At 33.6% G+C, this 20,112-nt stretch overlaps 1 protein-coding gene across 1 annotated transcript; it reads right to left on the reverse strand.

Annotated features, from left to right (window-relative positions):
• Positions 1 to 14,579: 14,579 nt before the first annotated feature.
• LOC145635216 (uncharacterized) lies at positions 14,580 to 19,801 on the reverse strand. The gene is made up of 3 exons (XM_081686504.1): positions 19,476 to 19,801; positions 19,174 to 19,331; positions 14,580 to 15,304 (listed from the first exon to the last, which is right to left on the reverse strand). Exons 1-3 carry the CDS (start codon positions 19,554 to 19,556, stop codon positions 15,208 to 15,210), a joined length of 336 nt encoding a protein of 111 aa, XP_081542630.1. The 5' UTR covers positions 19,557 to 19,801; the 3' UTR covers positions 14,580 to 15,207.
• Between the last annotated feature and the right edge of the window lie 311 nt (positions 19,802 to 20,112).

Genomic DNA, 20,112 nt, shown 5'->3' on the forward strand with positions numbered 1-20,112 from the left:
TGATAATGATCAGTGTAAATTAAATTTTGCAGAAACAAGTTACCAAAATATAACTTATTAACATACTTTGACACCACATATAACTATATGCTTTAATCAATTAAGTCTCCCACTAACATTCTCCAGCTCCATCTTGGATCATAAACATATAACTTATTAACATACTTTGACACCACATATAACTATATGCTTTAATCAATTAAGTCTCCGACTAACATTCTCCAGCTCCATCTTGGATCATAAACATATAGGCAGTTCAAGCAGTTCAAAGGTTACTCATCTTCAGTATCATAATTTACCATCCCAATTATCTCAAATACAATGCTTAAACTCATAATTTATGATCTAAAGGTGTAGACTTCTTGTATATGTTTTACTTTCCAATTTATGACTGAAACCAAAATGAACATATTTATCAAGTTTCTTCAGAAATCAACAGGTGCATTGGTTCAGTCAAAGTCACTAGTGAGTCAGCCATAAATATGAAGATACAAAGTTGGTTATTATCTCAGTCTACAACAATAATAGCCATGATATAATCAATGCTATAACATATAAGAATTCAGAACCTACTTAATGGTGAAATAACATTTAACTTATTCCCTCCCATCACTCAAACAGACACAACAGGAAATTAGTAAAGCCTTTGGCAATAATGTAGATCACTAAAAAGATGCTGACTAAGAAAGGTAGAAAACACGTAAATATTAATCACATCAGCAACTAACCTATTGTTGTGGACTCTGCATGTGTTGATGAGCTGATGGGAGCGGTTCCATGACTAGCACCACGTTTTTTATCCTGCTGCAATTAAAATTATAGGGAAGTTTAGCACTCTAAAATATTATACTGGCACCTCAACGCTAACATCATATACCTACTTGCCGCTGTTGCACTTGTTTACGGGAATTTTGCTGAGAGTCACTGTGATACAATAAGAACAAGAAAATGATGTGAGCAAGCATAGCAAATGGTAAAGGGAAATATAATGAATGCATAATAATAATGCAGCTCAAGCCATCATTTTCACAAAACAGATTATAAATCAATGTCAGAAGAGGTAGAGCTAAACATAGGGTAGTATAAATAAATCAATCTACCACAGAACTGACCTTGGACTGTTTCCAGCTAACTTGGAGCTACCCCGGGTTTCAGTATTGACCTGTGAGTTTGTATCAGTTTTTCTAGTCATTCGCTTATGATTTGCTCCGTCACAGGGTTTTTTGGACAGTTTTGTTAAAATGTTATCACAATTACTACCAACTGGGAGCTGCACAGAACTTTGTGGATTGATCACAAACTTTGATGCCTCAGAACATGGACTGTGTGAAGTGGTTCCAGATACTTGTTTGCCCTGAAAATTGGAAGTGACCTTAACTGATAAGAATAAGAAACGAAACAAAGTACAAGATTTTCTTTAAAATACTGCCAGATCACCTTGTTTGACACCGTCTCGGTAGCTTGTGCATGATGAGGATACATATAGAAATACACATCATGAAAGATTGACCACCATTCAGCTAAAAAGCCTTGAGGAGAATCAATTGCTGAAACTTGAAAAGAAAAACCAACTCATCAACTATTAGAGACAACAAAGAGAAATGAAACACTAAAAGATAGGTTGAGGTTGACAAGAAGCTAACGTCAACAAACACACCCAATAGGCCAATATGTCATAACTCATAAGAAGCAGCAAAGAAGTATGATAATTAACCAAACATAACAGAGTTCAACCTCAAAATGCATAATTCTAGGAGATATACACCAAAACAACCCCTCACTATCTTACTGCAGTTCAGCTAACAATTGTCCTACATGGCCACACCACCACTACATTGAATGATTTCAACAATTCACATTGCTTAGTCTTTTCTGGTTTTGGCCTAACTAACGTTATCAGTATCTCACGCCTCGATACAAATGTCAGAACAAGGATCCTTTAATAAGGAACGAAGTATATGAACAATTTAGGTTTCCAACACAGTCATGAGCATAAACATCAAAAATAGCATCCACATACTGAAAAGCCTTGATCATTGCCTTTCCACTGACATAGAAACAATATATGAAAATTAAAGCAATAATCAAACAGCATCATATAAAGTGGATGCCAATTAGCTTATTCGGCTAAAGTCTTGGGTACAAGACCCAAGACCTAAAGTAAATCTCGTCTACATCACTATCCTTCATGGCTCTCTCGACGGCAAAAACAAGCATCACAATCCATTAATTAGTCAGGAATCCATATGTTCACCCATCAATACCAAATCAATAGAAAACGTTAAAAATTGTGAAAAAAAAAAAAAGAAACCCAAGCAAGCTATGATTAGGACCACATACCAACAGAACAAACATCAGCATTTGCCTCTTTTGCGAACACCTCAGCAGTCTTGTGCATGTTCTTCTTCACCATATAATCGTACAAATACTTATGAAAACTACAACACCAATCACAATCTCCCCAATCAAAATCAAGATTCAGCAAAAAAAACACACAAACCCAGAAAAATCAGAACAACTAGCAACAAATTTACAAAACTTACATCTCCTCAGCATCCCAACCATTGTTAGAACCCATCACCGTCTTCTTACTCTAAACTCCAAAAATCACAATCTACAAAATTTCAAAGTCAAAAATGCACAAATTAAAGATTTTCAACAATTTTCACACAAAAAAACAAACGATCAAAGCATAATCTGAAATGGGTACTAAAAAAAAAAAAAGGCCAATGCACAGAATTTCAACAATTTTACCACAAAACAACCCATTGGGCAAAACCCAGTTGAAATTAAACAGAGAAAATTGTACCTGATCAGAGAAAACGAAAGGGACAGTGCCATGCAAAAGAAACAATGAAAAATAAAAATAAAAAATTGGGTTTTTGGAATTTTGCAAGAATAATTAAAAGGGTAGAAGGTAAAACGCTACTTGTTTATATCTAGGCAACAATGCTGGGGTTTGCTGCACATCTACTGGGCTACTGCGCGCTGCTGCTGTGCTGCTGCTGCACTGGGTGCCATGAACGATGAGAAGAAGAAAGGATTCAAAGTGCTTTTGTTTTCAATGCAGCAGTAATTGATGTACGGAGCAACAAGTTTCTATATATTTGTGGGGTCCTTGAAATTTCTTCTAGTACTAGATTTTGCTACAACTATACTTTATTTTTCTTGATTAAGACGTATAAATGTATGGATTCAATTTTTTAGGGGAATGGTGTTATTGGTGTGGTACATGAAACAAGAGTACTTGTAGAGTGTTTGATAATTGTCATAATTTATTGAGGGTACATCAATAAAGGGAGTGTGTGTTTGAATAGTACTTTGTTTGTAATAGACAACAACATGGCTTTAGTGGGGGTGGGTGGTGAGATGACTTGCCTCTAGTCGGAAATAATTGTCACATATATTGGTTTGTACTGCGTACGATGTTTAGAAAAGTTGTTATTGGTGATTGAATGAATATGGAAAGTGCGGAGATGGTTTAGCTGTTGACAGTCTATCATTAACGGCTTTCATGTTTAATGTATGATGTATTGTTTACTTAATTATGAAGCATGAGGGATTGAGGGGTGGGACAATGTGACTATGATATTCAGACAAATGGATTGGTATTCCGTTAGAAATGTGGAAGAGTTGAAATGTGTAGCGTCTTTGTCTGGATTGTCTCTATTCAATATTATTATCAATAATAATTACACACTTTATTCCTAAATAAAAAAAATTAATTTTCTTTTGAAATTATATCCTTAATCCCTAATCCTTATCCCGAATAATAATAATAATAATAATAATAATAATAATAATAATAATAATAATAATAATAATAATAATAATAATAATAATAATAATAATAATAACAACATTTAAAAAGTATGAGAAAACACTTATGAAATAGTGTGAGGATTATAATATCCTTATAATTTCTGTAAACCTATATAGCCCTATTGATAATTTGATATGATATTAATTATCTCTAACCTTTTCCTGGTATGATTTAACGATTTAATGTTGGACAATTATATACTCTAAAATGTTTATTAAATTATTTGCCCTCATTAATGTTGTTTGTCTTATTTTAACTCTTATGTAGACATTTATACTGCTAAAATATTGTTTGCATATTTTCCTGCATATTATGTTGCCGACTGAAAGAGTTTTCCAGACATGACTAGCTATGGCACACGCATCGTGCGTGCGGCTTAAAAATAGAGATAACGACAAGTTTTGTGTGTGATTAGCCACACTGTGTGGCATATTGATGTATAAGAGTATTTTTTTTTAATCGTTTTTATAAGTAATTAGGAAAATAAAAGGTTGAGAATTGGAGTGACCAACAATCAAATTGTTTGGGAGACGAAAAGAATGTTTCTTTTTTCAAGAAAAAATCCATTAATGTGTTTTTGATATTTTGATGTTCACATTTTATATATTTTATTTATTTAAATAATCATCTTTCTTATTAAATTTGGATTTTGTTGGAAAGGAAAAAAATAATGATGTCATAAGCAATTTTAGAGAGAGATTTTTTAACGAACAAACGACATGCGTACAGAGATGATGTTAGCGGTTTTTACTTTAGTAAGGTGTCGCTTGGTTGACATGGAAATTAAATTCCCATACGCATTTGTATTTCATTGGAATCAAATTTCCATATCAAATTTCCTAGAAAATGGCTAAAGTTGTATGGTTATTATGAAGACATTTTCATATTATGGGAATTTTGAGTTACTAAAGAGGTTTGGTAATTTAATTCCCTTGTTTTGTACAGTGGGAAAAGAAATTTCCCACATTTTTCCTTTTTATGGTCAACCAAACTAACCTTTTATTTCTCACTTTACATAAATTTGCAATTCCTCCCTTTTTTTTTTTTTTTTTTTTTTATGTAACCAAACAACACCTAATAGATATTAATTTAGTCATAAAAGCTTTTTGGGAAAACTTCCTGTCAATTTACTATTCCAAGCCTTTTGTCTAAATAAATGATGATTAGTAGTTTTTTTTTTTTATATATACTTTCTCTATTTCTTTATTAGATGCATCATGTGTTGCACAAACTCGAGTTTGAGTGTTGTATTCAAGTAAGGATCGGATAATCCGTTCCTTCTATTCAAAAAATAGCCGATACAGGATACGAAACAAAAGAGTGTCTTGACTAATTTTTTAGACATAGCTCAGGAAATTTTGTAGATACTTCATTAGAAAAATAATAGTAATACTTATTAGTTAATATAAGGTAACAAAAAAAAGGGTAATGATTATAATTGGCATTGTTGTAAAAAAAATAAAAGCCCGAAGTTGTTGAGTAGGTCTAAGCCCACTCACATATTGAATAAAAAACCTAGCCGCCATACTAGTGTAGAATAAATAAATTTTAATTTTTTTTTTAAAATAACACCACATATTTTAAAAAACAATTATTATAACACCACATTTCCTCAAACTTTAATTATAATACCACAAAAAAAAAATTCAAAAAATTTGATTTCACCGCCATCTAACGGTTTTGTGGATGGAATCTGTTAGTGGAACCCACAATGAACATGTGTCAATACGACATTGGTTTAAAAAAAATTAAAATTAAAACAAAAATAGAAAAAGAAAAAGAAAAACTCCTAAACCCTAACCCAGCCACCAGCCCCACCACCGGTGGTCGTGACTCCACTGCCCGAGACCCACACTGTCGCTGGAAACCTTTCCTTCACCGGCAGAATCACCGGCCATGACCTCCACCGACGTTACCCCCCCTAAAAATCCCGTTCTCCTTTCCCTCTCCCTGAAAAATCACCCCCAATTTGTAGTGGTGGTTTCCACTAATTGGTGGCTTTTTCGGTGGATGAGATGATTTAAGGTCGACTCCAGTGGGTTTTTCAGTGGCTGGGGCTGCCGACGGTGGGGCTGGGTTAGTTCATGGTTGCCGGTGATGGGGCTGGTGGCTGGGTTAGGTTTTCGGAGTGTTTTTTTTTTTATTTTGTTTAAATTTTTATTATTCTTTTTTTAAAACCAATGTTGTATTGACACGTGTCCATTGTGGGTCCCTTTAACGGATTCCATCCAAAAAAATCGTTAAATGGTGGTGAAATCAAATTCTTTGATTTTTTTTTTTGTGGTGTTATAATTAAAGTTTTAGAAAATGTGGTGTTATTATCAACATTTTTTAAAATTTGTGGTGTTATTTAAAAAAAAAAATCCTAAAAATTTAGCTTTTAATGTTACTTGTAGTAACTTACTGCTATATGAAAAGGAAAGAGAAAAAACTTTAAAAGCTTAAGTAATTAGATGCACATAAAAGAAGAGACAGAGAAAAGAAATGGATTGGCCTGGAAATGTCGAGAAGCAAGCGATTGAAAGTTGCAGAGCTTGAACGATTATGTTTGCCTAGTCACAACCACGAGACACCACCTGTCGCAATCAAGATCCCAACACTCACTTTAGGACACTTTACCGACTCAACCCAGGTGTGTTGTGTGTCGTATCGAATCGACACGCAATATTCCGGGAGTCTAGGTTGACGAGAGTGTCGAGGTAACACATGATGCATCACTACATTTTAAAAATCTAAGTTTTAATTTAGAAGCATCACTTTCCTTTTTAGTTACAGAGTAATCTTTCAATCTATCTCCTATCACATGGGGCCGTCTTTATTTTTTTTCTCTATCTCTCTCCTCTCAAAATATTATCTAGGAATCCACTATTATAAAAGTGATGCATCTAAATAAAAACAGAGAAAGTTTAGAAACCGACATTTGGGTAGTCGTGGTTTCAAGTTTCCAACGGTTATTACTAGGGGTGAGCAAAAATTCCGGGTACCCGAAATTGGAACCGGAACCGGCGGGTCCGGAACCGGTTAGGAACCGACGGGTCCGGAACCGGAATTGGACCCAGTGGTTCCAATTTCGGGTAATAAATTAAGGACCCGGTTATAACCAATTCCAATTCCAATTCTCAAATTTTTGGAACCGGAACCGGTTGGGTACCCGGTTACCTAATATATGCTAAACTAAATAAATTTTAAATAATTAAAATATGTTGAATGTATCTAATTTGTAAATTTAAAAAGTATTATTAATACCTAACATAAATACAAATAGCTTAATGCATATATAAATATAAGTATTAAACGCTAAAAATGAACCTAACTAAAATAAGAATTATAATTTGTATTATATTTTAACAATTACATACATAAGTGGATACCCGGAACCGGTACCCGGTGGTTCCAATACCAATTCCTAAAATTTAGGACCCAGTTGAACCAATTCCAATTCCGGATCCGAATTTTAGGACCCGGTTCCAACCAATTCCAAGTCCGGGTCCTAAAATTTTGACTGGGTACCGGTTTGCTCACCCCTAGTTATTACATTAGTTACAGTTATAGATAGATAATCTCAACTACTCCCTCATTTTAGAATATTTAACACATTTTCATTTCTATCACAATTTTAGGGATGTTTTAAGGGCTTATTTGATTGCACAAAGAAAATAAGGGAATATGAAATCATGAGAATTTGAAAATAGATGAGTTGTTTGGTTGATATTCACTTAGTAATAAAATGTGTGAATGTGGGAATTGCAAATTCGTAGGAATTTTGACTTCCCACAAAACATGGGAAGTTATTACCAAACCCCCCCCCCCCTTCAATCTCTCTTCCCTCTCTTCTCTATTCTTATCTCTAAAAAAAACTCTAACCTCCATTGTTGATTTTTGAAGGGGCTCCAATCAGTAACACCGATGGATCGGAAAGCCCTAACCTTTGTTTCTTTATATTTTGTTGTTTGTATCTTAGGTTTATAATAATGATTTCTCTCTCGAAAGAAAGAGTTTTTGATCTCGTTTGAAAGGCAATATGTTTTTTATCTCCTTCGAAAGACAAGATTTTTCAATCTCCTTCAAAAACAAGGTTTTCCCCATCTTTTCAAAGGGGAATTTCTTTAGCTTAAAGTGTGAGATAATAGCTAGATCTGATGGATTGCCATGACATTGTTGGGTTGGTAAAAAATTATGCGGAGTCGCAAAGGCCAGGTTATCAATTTTTCGAATACTGTCAATGAATCCGATGGAAATCATCCTCATAACTATAAGGAATCGTTAGATTGTCTTTCCAACAAGACTGTTTTTTAATTAATGTCTAGCAATATAAGTGGGAGATATTCCACATTGCAAGATCTGTTCAACAATCGTAGTGTGTATGAAGGAAATTTTTATTTTATTCAAATTATGTTTTTTTTTAAAAAAAAAAAATTGATTATCGTTGTAGATATCATATGACTTTATTAATAAATCAATTTTACTATTCCAAAAAAAAAAAAAAAATTCAATCCCCATTGGTAAGTCAAAACTCCCACTATTTGTAACTTCCTTTATGATACATTGTCAACCAAACAACTTTAGACAATTCCTAAGAATTTGATGTAGATATTTAATTTTTATGGGAAGTAAATTCCCATATCAAACAAACAAGTCCTAAAAATCACTATCTTAAATCAAACAACTTTAGATTCCTAGGAATTTGTTGTATTGTAGATATTTAATTTCTATGGGAATTAAATTGTCATATCAAACAAACAAGGCCTTAGTATCACTCCCTTAAATTATGTATTTAATTTATATAATTTATTAAAAAAAACTTGATATTTCAATAAAATACACTAAGAATATCAATTCTATAAAAAATAATTTCAGTTCAGTAAAAATAAGTTCAGTTCAGCCAAAATAATTTCAGTTCAGTAAAATAATTTAAGTTCAACAAAAATAATTTCAGTTCAATAAAAATAATTTCAGCTAAGTAAAAAATGATTTCACTTCTACAAAATTAAGATAAAGTGAACGGGGACTAAGATACGATCATACTATTTTATATAATAGCAAAAAAAAGTTCAAATTACACAAAAGTCAAGCGTGTCAGATTTCAGGAACAGTAAGAATACTTCACATTCGTATAATACAATTAGAGTTTTTTTTTTTCTTGAGATTTCTGATCGAACTAGTGAACGAATTCAAGGAAAGACGCGAAATCATACTATTTGTTAAATAGAGGACAAACTAGTTTTTGGCCCGGGCAATGCCCCGGGTCATGTATATAAAAAAAACTAATAAAACAATGTAAAATGAATTGGTGGTTTCATATATATATATATATATATATATATATATATATATATATATATATATATATACTTGTTATTTTTTGCAAATATTATTGAACATCAAAATTATTTATTTAATAATATGTGGTAACCTAAATGTTTTATCTGTATATATTAGTCTATTTAATTTATCTGTTAAATAGATTTTATTCTTTAATTGTCATAAAAAAAATTCCAACTGGGACACGTTTTGACTTTAGCACTACACACTCCCCTTTGACCATGTTTTATGGTTTATACATGATGAAAATTATAGTCATGTATGATCTTATTAGGTTCGTCACGATATATATTTTTTTAAAATAAAATTTTCATAATTTTTGCTTATCGGTAATTAGAGATATGAATGGTTGAAGTTGTGCGTTGGCAAATGTGACTAAAGAAACATGTCAACTAAAAAGAAACAGAGGAAGTATATTGTACAACAAATATCAGATCGATAAGCTAGTCAATGACATTTGTTAGTTCCACTAACGTGTTATGGAGTAAAACCTAACCTAACCAACCCGAATAATGTTCGAGTTAGATTTCAACTCTGGTTTAAATTAGACTATATCAGATCTGACCTCACCGAACCCGACTCAAACACTCGAAATTGACACCTCTAACCTCCACATTGATTCGCTTGTCATAATTTTTTGGCACAATTTATGCTAACAGATAACTTTCTTCTTTGCAAAATGATTAATAAGTAATTCGCATTTATTTAGCATATAATCTCAAAATATCCAAAGTCATATATCTAATCGATAATTATTTAGCTCATAATGTTGGAAGCCAAAAAAAAAAAAAAAAAAAAAAACTCTTGATTCCTTAAATAGTCGTTTATAACGCAACTACTTAGTAAAGAATCAAGAAGAATATCATACATTAATAATATTTCGAAATATAAATAGATGATCTGCATTAGGTCATATACAAAATACAAATATATAAATAGAGTAATATTTCTATTTTCAATTATTTGAATTTAGTTACTATATATATATATATATATTATTGTTTTACTATATTAAGAGAAGCGAATCAGAGACAGACACTTGGCGGCGTTTGATTTCGAAGGTCGGTGCTGTTATGGTTGGTTAGTCCTTGGGTAGTTACTTTGATGGTCATCAATTTGGCGTCGGGGTTCCTTTAGGTGGTGAGGCAATTCTTCATGCCGTAAATCGGTTGGTTGAGGATCGTGGTTCTGATGTTGGTCTTTCAATGTTGTTGGTGGATTTTCGAAATGCCTTCAACCTTGTTGATCGTGCGGTTATGTTACGTGAAATCCGTCGTCGTTGTCCGGGTATTTCGCGGTCGGTTGAATTCTGCTACTCTAATCCAGCTAGATTATATTATAGGGACCACACCTTATGGTCGTCTCAAGGGGTGCAGCATGGTGATCCCCTTGGTCCTCTCCTTTTTTCTTTGGTTTTACAGCCTCTTGTGTGTAAAATCAGAGATGCTTTTGAGGTATGTCTTCAGGCGTGGTATTTGGATGACGACACTATTATCGGCGACACTTTGGTGGTAAGGAAAGTTCTACAGTTGATTATGGAGGAAAGACCTCGTTTTGGATTGCATCTCAACGTGGAAAAGACTGAAGTTTTTTGGCCTACAGAAGACCCTCGAAGCAGGCTTGTGGATGTTTTTCCATCTTCTATTGCTCGACCTTTGCATGGTGTTAAGCTTCTTGGTGGTCCCGTTAGTTCCGATTCCAGGTTTAGTGGCGAGCTTGTGATGTAGAGAGTGACCAAGACCATTGCGCTTATGGATAAGGTTGTTATGCTGGATGGTCCTCAGTGTGAGCTGTTGTTACTTAGGGCATGTACTGGAGTTTATGAACTCTATTTTGCCTTGCGTACTTGTCCTCCAAGTGCTTTTGAGGCGGCTCAACACGTATTTGATGAGGCTCTTCGATCTTCCTTGGAGCGTATTGTTACTGCTTCGGGGCCCGGGTTTGGTGATTGGCAGTGGCGGCTTGTAACCTTACATTTTGCGTTTGGTCGTTTTGGTATTGTTGGTCTTGGTCAGGTTTTTGAGGATGCGTTGAGTCTGTTTACTACAACGGTTGGGTCTGACATTTTAGGTAATCCTTGTGAGGTCGCTGCCCCGAAACTCATGAAGAAATTGGCAGTTATATATTTCACAAAGATTATCTCTTCTGCAGAATCCACCTTTTCTTTGTCTCCTCGGCAGTCGGCATTGTGGAAGTCGCAGCAGGGTGATCACACCTCTGCTTGACTTCGAGCAGTCCCTATTTTTGGATTGGGTCAGACAATGAACGCTAAGACATACCGATGTGTGATGTGTTATCGGATGGGTGTTCCATTGTTCTCTGTCTCGACACCGTGATCTGCGTGCTCTCGGGTTTTTACGAGAGATGTATTTGGCGACCATGCGGTGTCATGTGCTGGTATTGTAGGTATTCAACATCGGCACAATGTTGTTCGGGATACTTTTGTTGATATTTGCTACAGATCTGGGATTTCAGCAAGAAAGGAGGTTGACATAAGATTGTCTGGAGGGAATGACGGGGCCCTTAGACCTGCCGATGTGTTACTTTATTCTTGGGATCGTGGTCGTGATGTATGTGTCGACTTCATAGGGTCTTCTCCTTTGACGCAGACAGGGCAATCTGATTTTGTTCCGGGACAGATTGTGGCTGATGCGGCTCATCAGAAACAAGTTAAGTATGAAGCTCGTTGTCTGACGATTGGATATAGTTTCATTCCCTTCTCCTTTTCTTAGCTTGGGGAATTAGAGAAGGAGGTTGTTGCATTGCTGAAGCGGATTCAAAGGTTCTCGACGATGCAAGACATTGGTGCTCGTGCTGCAACTCATATTTTTCACTAGGGTAGGCTTTGCTATAGCTAGAGGAGTGGGGGGCCAGATTGTATCTCAGCTTCCCACTAATGTATTGTAGGTTGTATGACTTTTGTTTTTGAGATATAATAATAATAATAATAATAATAATAATAATAATAATAATAAACAATGTGTTTATTTTGCAGGTGATGTTCGGCATTATGCTTTTCTTGCTTCTCGGTTGCAGTCTACTGGGTTGCAAACAAAGCTTCTACGGCATGCTGACATTGTTGGTCATGGTCGAGCTTTTGAAGACGCTTTGGGTTTGTTTAATGGCGTGGTGGAGTCTGATTTTTTAAGTAATCCTAGTGAGGTCGCTGCCCCAAAACTTATGAAGAAATTGGCAGATATATATTTCACGAAGGTTACCGATTCTGCAGAATCCACCTTTTCATTATCCCCTCGTCTATCAGCATTGTGGAAATCTCAGCAGGGAGATCACACGTCTGCTTGGCTTCGGGTCGTTCCTATTTCAGGATTGGGTCAGACTATGAATGCAAAGACTTATCGATGTGTATTATGCTACCGATTGGGTGTTCCGTTGTTCTCTGCCTCGACACCGTGCTCTGCTTGTTCGAGGGTTTTTCCAGGGGATATTTTTGGCGATCACGCGGTGTCGTGTGCTGGTATCGTGGGTATTAAACATAGACATAATGTTGTTCGGGATACCCTAGTTGATGTTTGCTATCGTTCTGGGATTTCAGCAAGGAAAGAGGTTGATATTGGATTGTCTGGAGGGAACGATGAGGCCCTTAGACCTGCTGATGTATTACTTTATTCTTGGGATCGTGGTCGCGATGTCTGTGTTGATTTGACAGGATCTTCTCCTTTGACACAGTCAAGGCTATCTGACTAAAAATTATCTTTAGATATTAGGATTTATATTATTTAAAAAACTAAAAATTATATTTTGATATTTAAAAAATATAAATTATCATTTGATGTTAATGGTTTTATGTAAATATCTGATGATATGATACTTTCATACAAAATTTTAAAACTTATAATGCAAGAAAAAAATTAAGAGATCACCAAAAAAATATTTATATACAAAATGTATAAAAAAATTCGTGCATCGCACGCCACATAAGCAAAAGTAATATTTCGACCAATGAAAATTTAGATTTATAATTAATTTAGAATTTTAATTTTCAGTCGCCATTTAAGAAATAATTAACAAATGAAATTTGAGAATTGAAAACAAAAAAATAGTAATTTAATATTTAAATTATGAAAAAAAACAAAAATTATCTTTTACATTAGGATTTATATTATTTTAACACATAATTAGAAATTAAAAAATATATTTTGATTTAATGATTTTATCTAACTATCCGATGAATGAGATAATATTTATTTCAATTTATAAATTCAAGTTCTATATATGTAAAATTTGAATAAGAATAATTTAAAACTTAACAAAATATTTTACCTTAAATTAATGTTAAAATAATAGAATAGAAAATAAAAACAAAAAATATTAATAAATTACAAAAAAATATACAAAATAAAATATTTAAAAACCGTGCATCGCACGGGCTTACATCTAGTATATATATAAATAAAGTAGGCATTTTTCGGGAGTATTTGGCGTGCCACATAAGAAAAGGTATTATTTTGTCCAATGAAAAATTAGATTAATAATTTATTTTAGAATTAAAAATTTACTCGCCACCTAAGCAAAAGTGACGAATAAGATTTAAGAATTTTGACACATAGGTAAAAACAACGAATTCAGAATAATTAAAATTTAAATTAATTTTTAAAACCAATAATTATCTTCTCTAAAAAAAACAAAAAAAAAAAAAAAACTGAGTAATAATTATCTTTTTTACATTTATGGATGCAAATTTTTAATCGCAAATATCTTTAATCTCTCCCTTGAAAATACTGTAAAAGTTTAATTTTAATAATGTACTCATCGAGACGAATAAAACTAAATCTCATAGGACTAATTTCCCATAACATTTTATAGTTAAACGATTATAAATGAGACTAACATTTTAAACAAAACAAGTATATTAATAGACGTATAGGCAAAAACTAATTTTGATCAATAAAAAAACGAGATTTGTTATTTCTTTTTTGAATTAAAAATTTAAATTGTTACATAAGCAAAATTAGTGAATAAGGTTTGGGATTTTAAATTCAAGTGTCATATAAAATAAATAAATAAAACTGGGATTTTAAATTCAAGTGTCATATAAAATAAATAAATAAAACAACAAAAGATAACTTTAGTATTAAAATTATAAAATTATGTTATGATATTAGAAAATTTATCCATATATTTAATGAATGATCTTCATAAATATACAAAATTTTAAATTAAATACTGTAAAATAATTACTAGAACCGTGCATCGCACGTGCTTATATCTAGTAATAATGATAATTAAGTCCAAGAAATGTAATTATTGGTACATTTAAAGACAAATCTAAGGCATTACACAAAAATGGAGGGAGTAAAAGATATACCGAATGCTTTGAATATAATTGGAAAAACAGGAGAGTAAAAGATGTAAAGACTAAGGAGTAGATTTGAGTATAATTGAAATGAACAAACTTTTTATACGTAGTATAAGAATAATTAATCATTTTAACCGTAGGTTACAATTTTTTACTATTTTATTTTTTTTAATGTAAAGAATTATTTCTATCTGATTTTTAAAAAAAAAAACCATAGGAAACTATTTACTCTTCTCTATTATTTGGCAATTTGATTTCTTACAAAAAAAAAAAAAATACATGACTTAAAAAAATGGCAAAGCATATCATGAAGCCCCTTATGATTAGAAAGCCATGCATATTTCTTATCAACGAATAGGTATATAAACCAAGAAAGAGGAACAAAAATTCTAGTGTTGTCCTATAAAACTTTATAGCAGAAGTGTAGATGGAGGATGAAGTTTATGCAGCAATGCCGATAGTGCTCGTGTTCCTATTAAATGAAGTCCGGAAGGGGTCGAAATGTCAAATGAAGGAGCAACAACAGGACGAGTGAGCACCTTCAACTTTCTGTCATCTTGTAATGAGAAGTCGTAGGGCCAACATCCTTTTCTCTTCTTCTGTAAGAATGTAAGATGTCTGAAGTACTGTGTGTTGTCATTGAAAATTTGAAATTATAATGGAAAAAAATCTGATTGTTTGAAAAGATCTGTTCTTCTCAATTGCTCTAAACTGTCACATATCATGGTTGAAACTGCAATCTTTTTTACTCAGTTTTAGGGCTTGTTTTGCTATCCTTAGGCACCAAGCCCATTTCTTGCATTTGATGTTCAACTGACACTAGACCCGTTTGTTCGAGAAAACTGCAGAGATAACAGAACAAGTTATATATTATGACAGGTACAACAATTAGGCAAAATATCAGAAGAACAAAAGCTCAGATAAAACCAGGGGTAGTGATGCACAAATCAGATTGACTAATTTTGTTTTGACGCCGGGGGGGGGGGGGGGGGGGGAGGGGGGCAATGGGAATGTCGGGAAGTTGATACATTCATATTTTCCTTTAAATGGGCATACAATGAGGATATTTAATATAGGAAGTGATTAAAAATTATCTAACAAAGGCCCATTAGGACAAGTGAAACATGCATGAACAGAACCAAACTCAGGTACAAGAATTTAAGAACTTGGAAAGAGTCAGTTTCATTTCAAAACTAAACATAACTTTGTACTTGCACTTCCCATATGAGATGAATGAAAGATAAAACATTGATAGATCAATAGCACTATACGTACTGGCATTCAGAACACAGATGTTAAAATCTGGCAATACAAAAAACTTCCTCAGAATGAGACTGCTGAAAACAGAAGTCAATAATATTCCTCTCCCACCCATACCTCCCAAGTGCCAAAGGTCCAAAAGAAACAGGAAAAGAGAGAAAGGGGTGGGGTGGAGGGGGGGGGGGTGTTCAAGTTACGAAGAGGTGACAGCCTGGGAGGCAGGGAAGAAATATAGACTTCCTCTTGAAAATACCAAGGTATCAACTACAGTTTTTTAGGAAAAGGTATCAACTACAGATTAAGTGAGTTAGAACACTTGATTTAATGATATGCTGATCACGTTCCAGTTTTTATGACAATAAGCGAGAAACAAGGCGCTGATAATGATTTATATATAGGTGGTCTCCAGCTCCTAACCTCAATAACACTGCTAAAATCAATCCTATCCTTTATGTAGTGACTGCTGAGTAGCACCAAACATATAAATCCTATTTTTCCCACCCAGTTTTCCCAAATTTAAAAAAAACATATATACTACTGTACCAATTAAGATGACAAAGGTCCTACACAAATATCGAAATTAGAGAGCATGCTTCTTTGAATAAGACCTTTGATCACAAATTTAAGCTATAGTAAATTAAAGAACATTACACAATAGTGTCATGAGATATGGATCTATGAGCACAACTAACCTAACCCACTATTAAGCCCATGGACCAAGGACCCAGTATAGACAAAGAAGGAGTAAAAACAGAGGAGGTTGCCTTCCAATCTAATGAATTTAACCTCTAAATTTTGTAGTGACAGTGACACAATAAGCAACTGTAAACAAAGCATAAAATTACATCGCACAAGCTGAAACTTTGAGTTAGTTGTATGACATGTATCATAACAGAGAACAGTCACACATCTACCGTGCACCAATTATGAAAACGAAAGAGATAGCAGGCAATGCGTAAATAATGAATTCCAATCTCGTGCAAGTATTGCCCCCGTACTACACAAACAAGAAGCAAGAAATAAGCTAAACCGATAAACCCAGGTTTCAAAGCCTTGATAGATCAATACCTACAAGTCTACAACTTCTAATTATACTAAATCATTTGCCAAGGAAAGCTTATATTGGATAAATAACAGTAGTAAATTATTCAAATTGCAATTAACACTAACGTTACTATCTTCCTAATTGTTCTAGTTATCAAAGTAGCACAGACCTAAAATTATGGGATCATCTAGCTTTAAATAATATTTGGAGACATAATGAAGATTGGCTATTTTAAACATACAAAAGATGAATTTGTCTTCGCACAGTTTCTTTCTTTTTAGGCATATGAAGGAGAATAACTTTAGCATGTTACCAAAATGGTATTTAGCCTCCAGTAATTTAGGTCCACGGATAAAAAATAAACTCCCACGGGGACAAACAACATTCAGCTCTTCAACTTCTTTGGCCTTGGAAAGGGGTGGGGGGGGGGGGGGTGGAGTGGACAGGGGATTTGGTATGAGTACAGTCTAGACTTCAGCAAGACAAAGAGGTACATGAAGTAAGTCATGAAAAGCAACTATAAATTAGCCAACTTCATTTGTAATTAGCATAGAAGCCATATATATAAATATATATATATATATATATATATATATATATATATATATATATATATTTGTCCAAGCTAAGACAAGTCTAGGTTCAAATCGAGCTTAACTTGAGAAAGGTACAGCATAACAATAAGACATTCAAACCTTGGTGATAAAAATTTTGTCTAGTCAATATATGTATTAAGAGAAATGGTAGCATTATAGTAAAAAATTGGAAAATTTTTAAGAAACCGCCTTTTATAACACCTTTTTTTTTGTGGAAAAAACACCTTATAAAAATTTTCTCGTGAAATCACACCTAAAACCAGTTTTTTTTTTTTTTTTTTTTTTTTTTTTTTTTTTTTTTTTTTTTTTTTTTTTTTGGCGAAGTAACACCTTAACCCGATTTCAAGGCATTAACCCTGTTTTCTGGCGTTGACCCTTACATGAGGGTCACGTGCTCAACCCCTCCCTCTTCAAAACCATAGCCCCCTAGTCAACCCCAGCCGCTGACACCACTACCTAACAGCTGCTAACACCACCTCTCAACCTCCGATGTTGACACCACCTCTATCAACCTAGCCGCCATTACCACCTACCCAAATCACTCTAAACCCACCCCCTTTTTCTTTCCTTTTCTCCTGCAATTAGACTTTCTCACTCCTTTAATATTCATAGCAACCCTCGAATTTTGTCAATTAAAGGGGAAAACTCCATTGTTTTGATCGAATTGCGGCAAAGAACAACCTCAATTAATATAATTTTGAGGTAGGTAAGTTGTTAAAGTTAAAAAAATTGATTCGTTGTTGTTAATTTCGTTGGATTTTTTATTTACCTTAGATCTTGGGTTTTTTAATTAAGGAATAAAAGGGGAAAAACTGCTACCTACCCTATTCTCTCCTCTCTATTGGTTTTTGGGGGAGGGTACACTTTTTATGGGTGGATTTAGGTGGGTTTGGGTGGGACGTGGGTGGTTTTGGATGTGGGTGAGGATTTTGCGGGCAGGGTGGCCGGTGATGGCAGCTAGGTTGATGGGTGGTGGTGTCGGCGGCTGAGAGGTGGTTCTAGTGGTGGCTAGGTAGTGGCGTCGACGGCTGGTGCTGGCTAGGCTTGATTTTGGTGGTTTTGTGGAAGGAGCGGTTGAGCATGTGACCCTCACATGAAGGTCAATGCCCTAAAAAAAAATGGTTTTAGGTGTGTGTTTAGTTTTTCACAAAAAAAAAAAAAAAAAAAAAAAAAAAAAAAAAAAAAGGTGTTTTAAAAGATGGTTTCTAACAATTTTTCCTAAACAATTATATAGATAATGAATCATCATTTTCAACCCTTTGCTTCTACATCACAAAACAAATTTTCTCTTCTAAAGAGAAAATACAAATGACTATCAAATTGATCATAAAGTTTGAGTTGTCCAATTCCAAGCCATAAAGTTTAAGTTAAATACAAATGACTATCAAATTGATCATAAAGTTTGAGTTGTCCAATTCCAAGCCATAAAGTTTAAGTTATCAAGTTTCTAATGCTTACTAAGTTGAACTTGGATCCAAAACAACCTTATGCTAAACAATGACTATACTGATAATGGCAGTATAAGATAGTTTCAATTGCAAATTCCTGCATTAAAGTTTCTAAAACAGTAAAATAGGAGGTCCTAGATAATTGTTTAGACTAAATTAACACACACAAAATCATAATGTAAAACATCAAACATAGACTAATGATTAATTATTATCCCATTACATGAAAAAATAAAAAATAAAAAAATAAAAATAAAAAACATGAAACAGAACCAAAATAAACCCAATAATAATTTAAGGCAATAACAATCAAATTAAAACAAAAGAAATAACAAGATCACACCTAAAAGAAAAGTATATACCTTGTGAGCAATAAAAATAAGGTAAGAGTGATAAGAACAAGGAACCCAACATGAAGAATCAAAGCAGTATCACTAGAAGTAAATCCCAAAACAAGCATCAAAATTAGACTAGCACCCAGCATCACAAACACCATTTTCAATGTAGTCCATGTTGGAGCCTGCAAACAATAAAATTACATCAGTCAATCATCTGTTATCGTCTCGAATTAATAGTCACGTTGATTGCGTAATTTAAACTAGTAATGTGACAACTAAATTCGGGACTATTACAAAAACAATATGGTGTAATATAGTGTACTAACATTGACTCCAGGAGCTAAAGCACCAACTAAAACTGCCTGAACTGATGATAGATCTTCGAATTCAGATGGCTTCTTTTCCATTTAATCTGGAGTGAATTTTTGATGGGGTTTTACAGGGGGTGATTGGGTGAGGAGAGAGAAAGGAAATTAGGGTTCCGGTGAATATGACGGCGAGATTAGCGCCGGGAATCCTACCGCCGGGAAGGATTACACTGAATTTTGACGACCAATTTTTCTCTCCGGTTGAAATCGTTGGGCAGAATTTGGTCAATCTTCCGTTTGCTAGTAATTTTTTTTTTTTTTTCTTTCTGTCGGGTATGAAATAAGGAATATGGATATAAGAAGCCGAGGGAGCCCCACTTTATCAACGAGTTCTATACTTTGTAATTTCGTATAATGAACAAATTAAGGGGCAAATTTGTAATACTTCGTACTATTTTCTTTAATTTTTAGTTGCAACAAAGTAATATTTTATTACAGTATCCACAATGGTTGTGCATAAAGACACTAATAATTTCTAAATACTCCGTAAATGCTAGCTACATGCAAAGCTATAACCTCTTGTAGTTTCAGTCCACCCAACACACATATAATGATTAGTTTAATATTATTTATGTATTTTTTTTATATATATAAT

This window comes from Chenopodium album, chromosome 6 (genome assembly GCF_948465745.1).
Source record: "Chenopodium album chromosome 6, dcCheAlbu1.1, whole genome shotgun sequence".
Classification (NCBI taxonomy): domain Eukaryota; kingdom Viridiplantae; phylum Streptophyta; class Magnoliopsida; order Caryophyllales; family Amaranthaceae; genus Chenopodium; species Chenopodium album.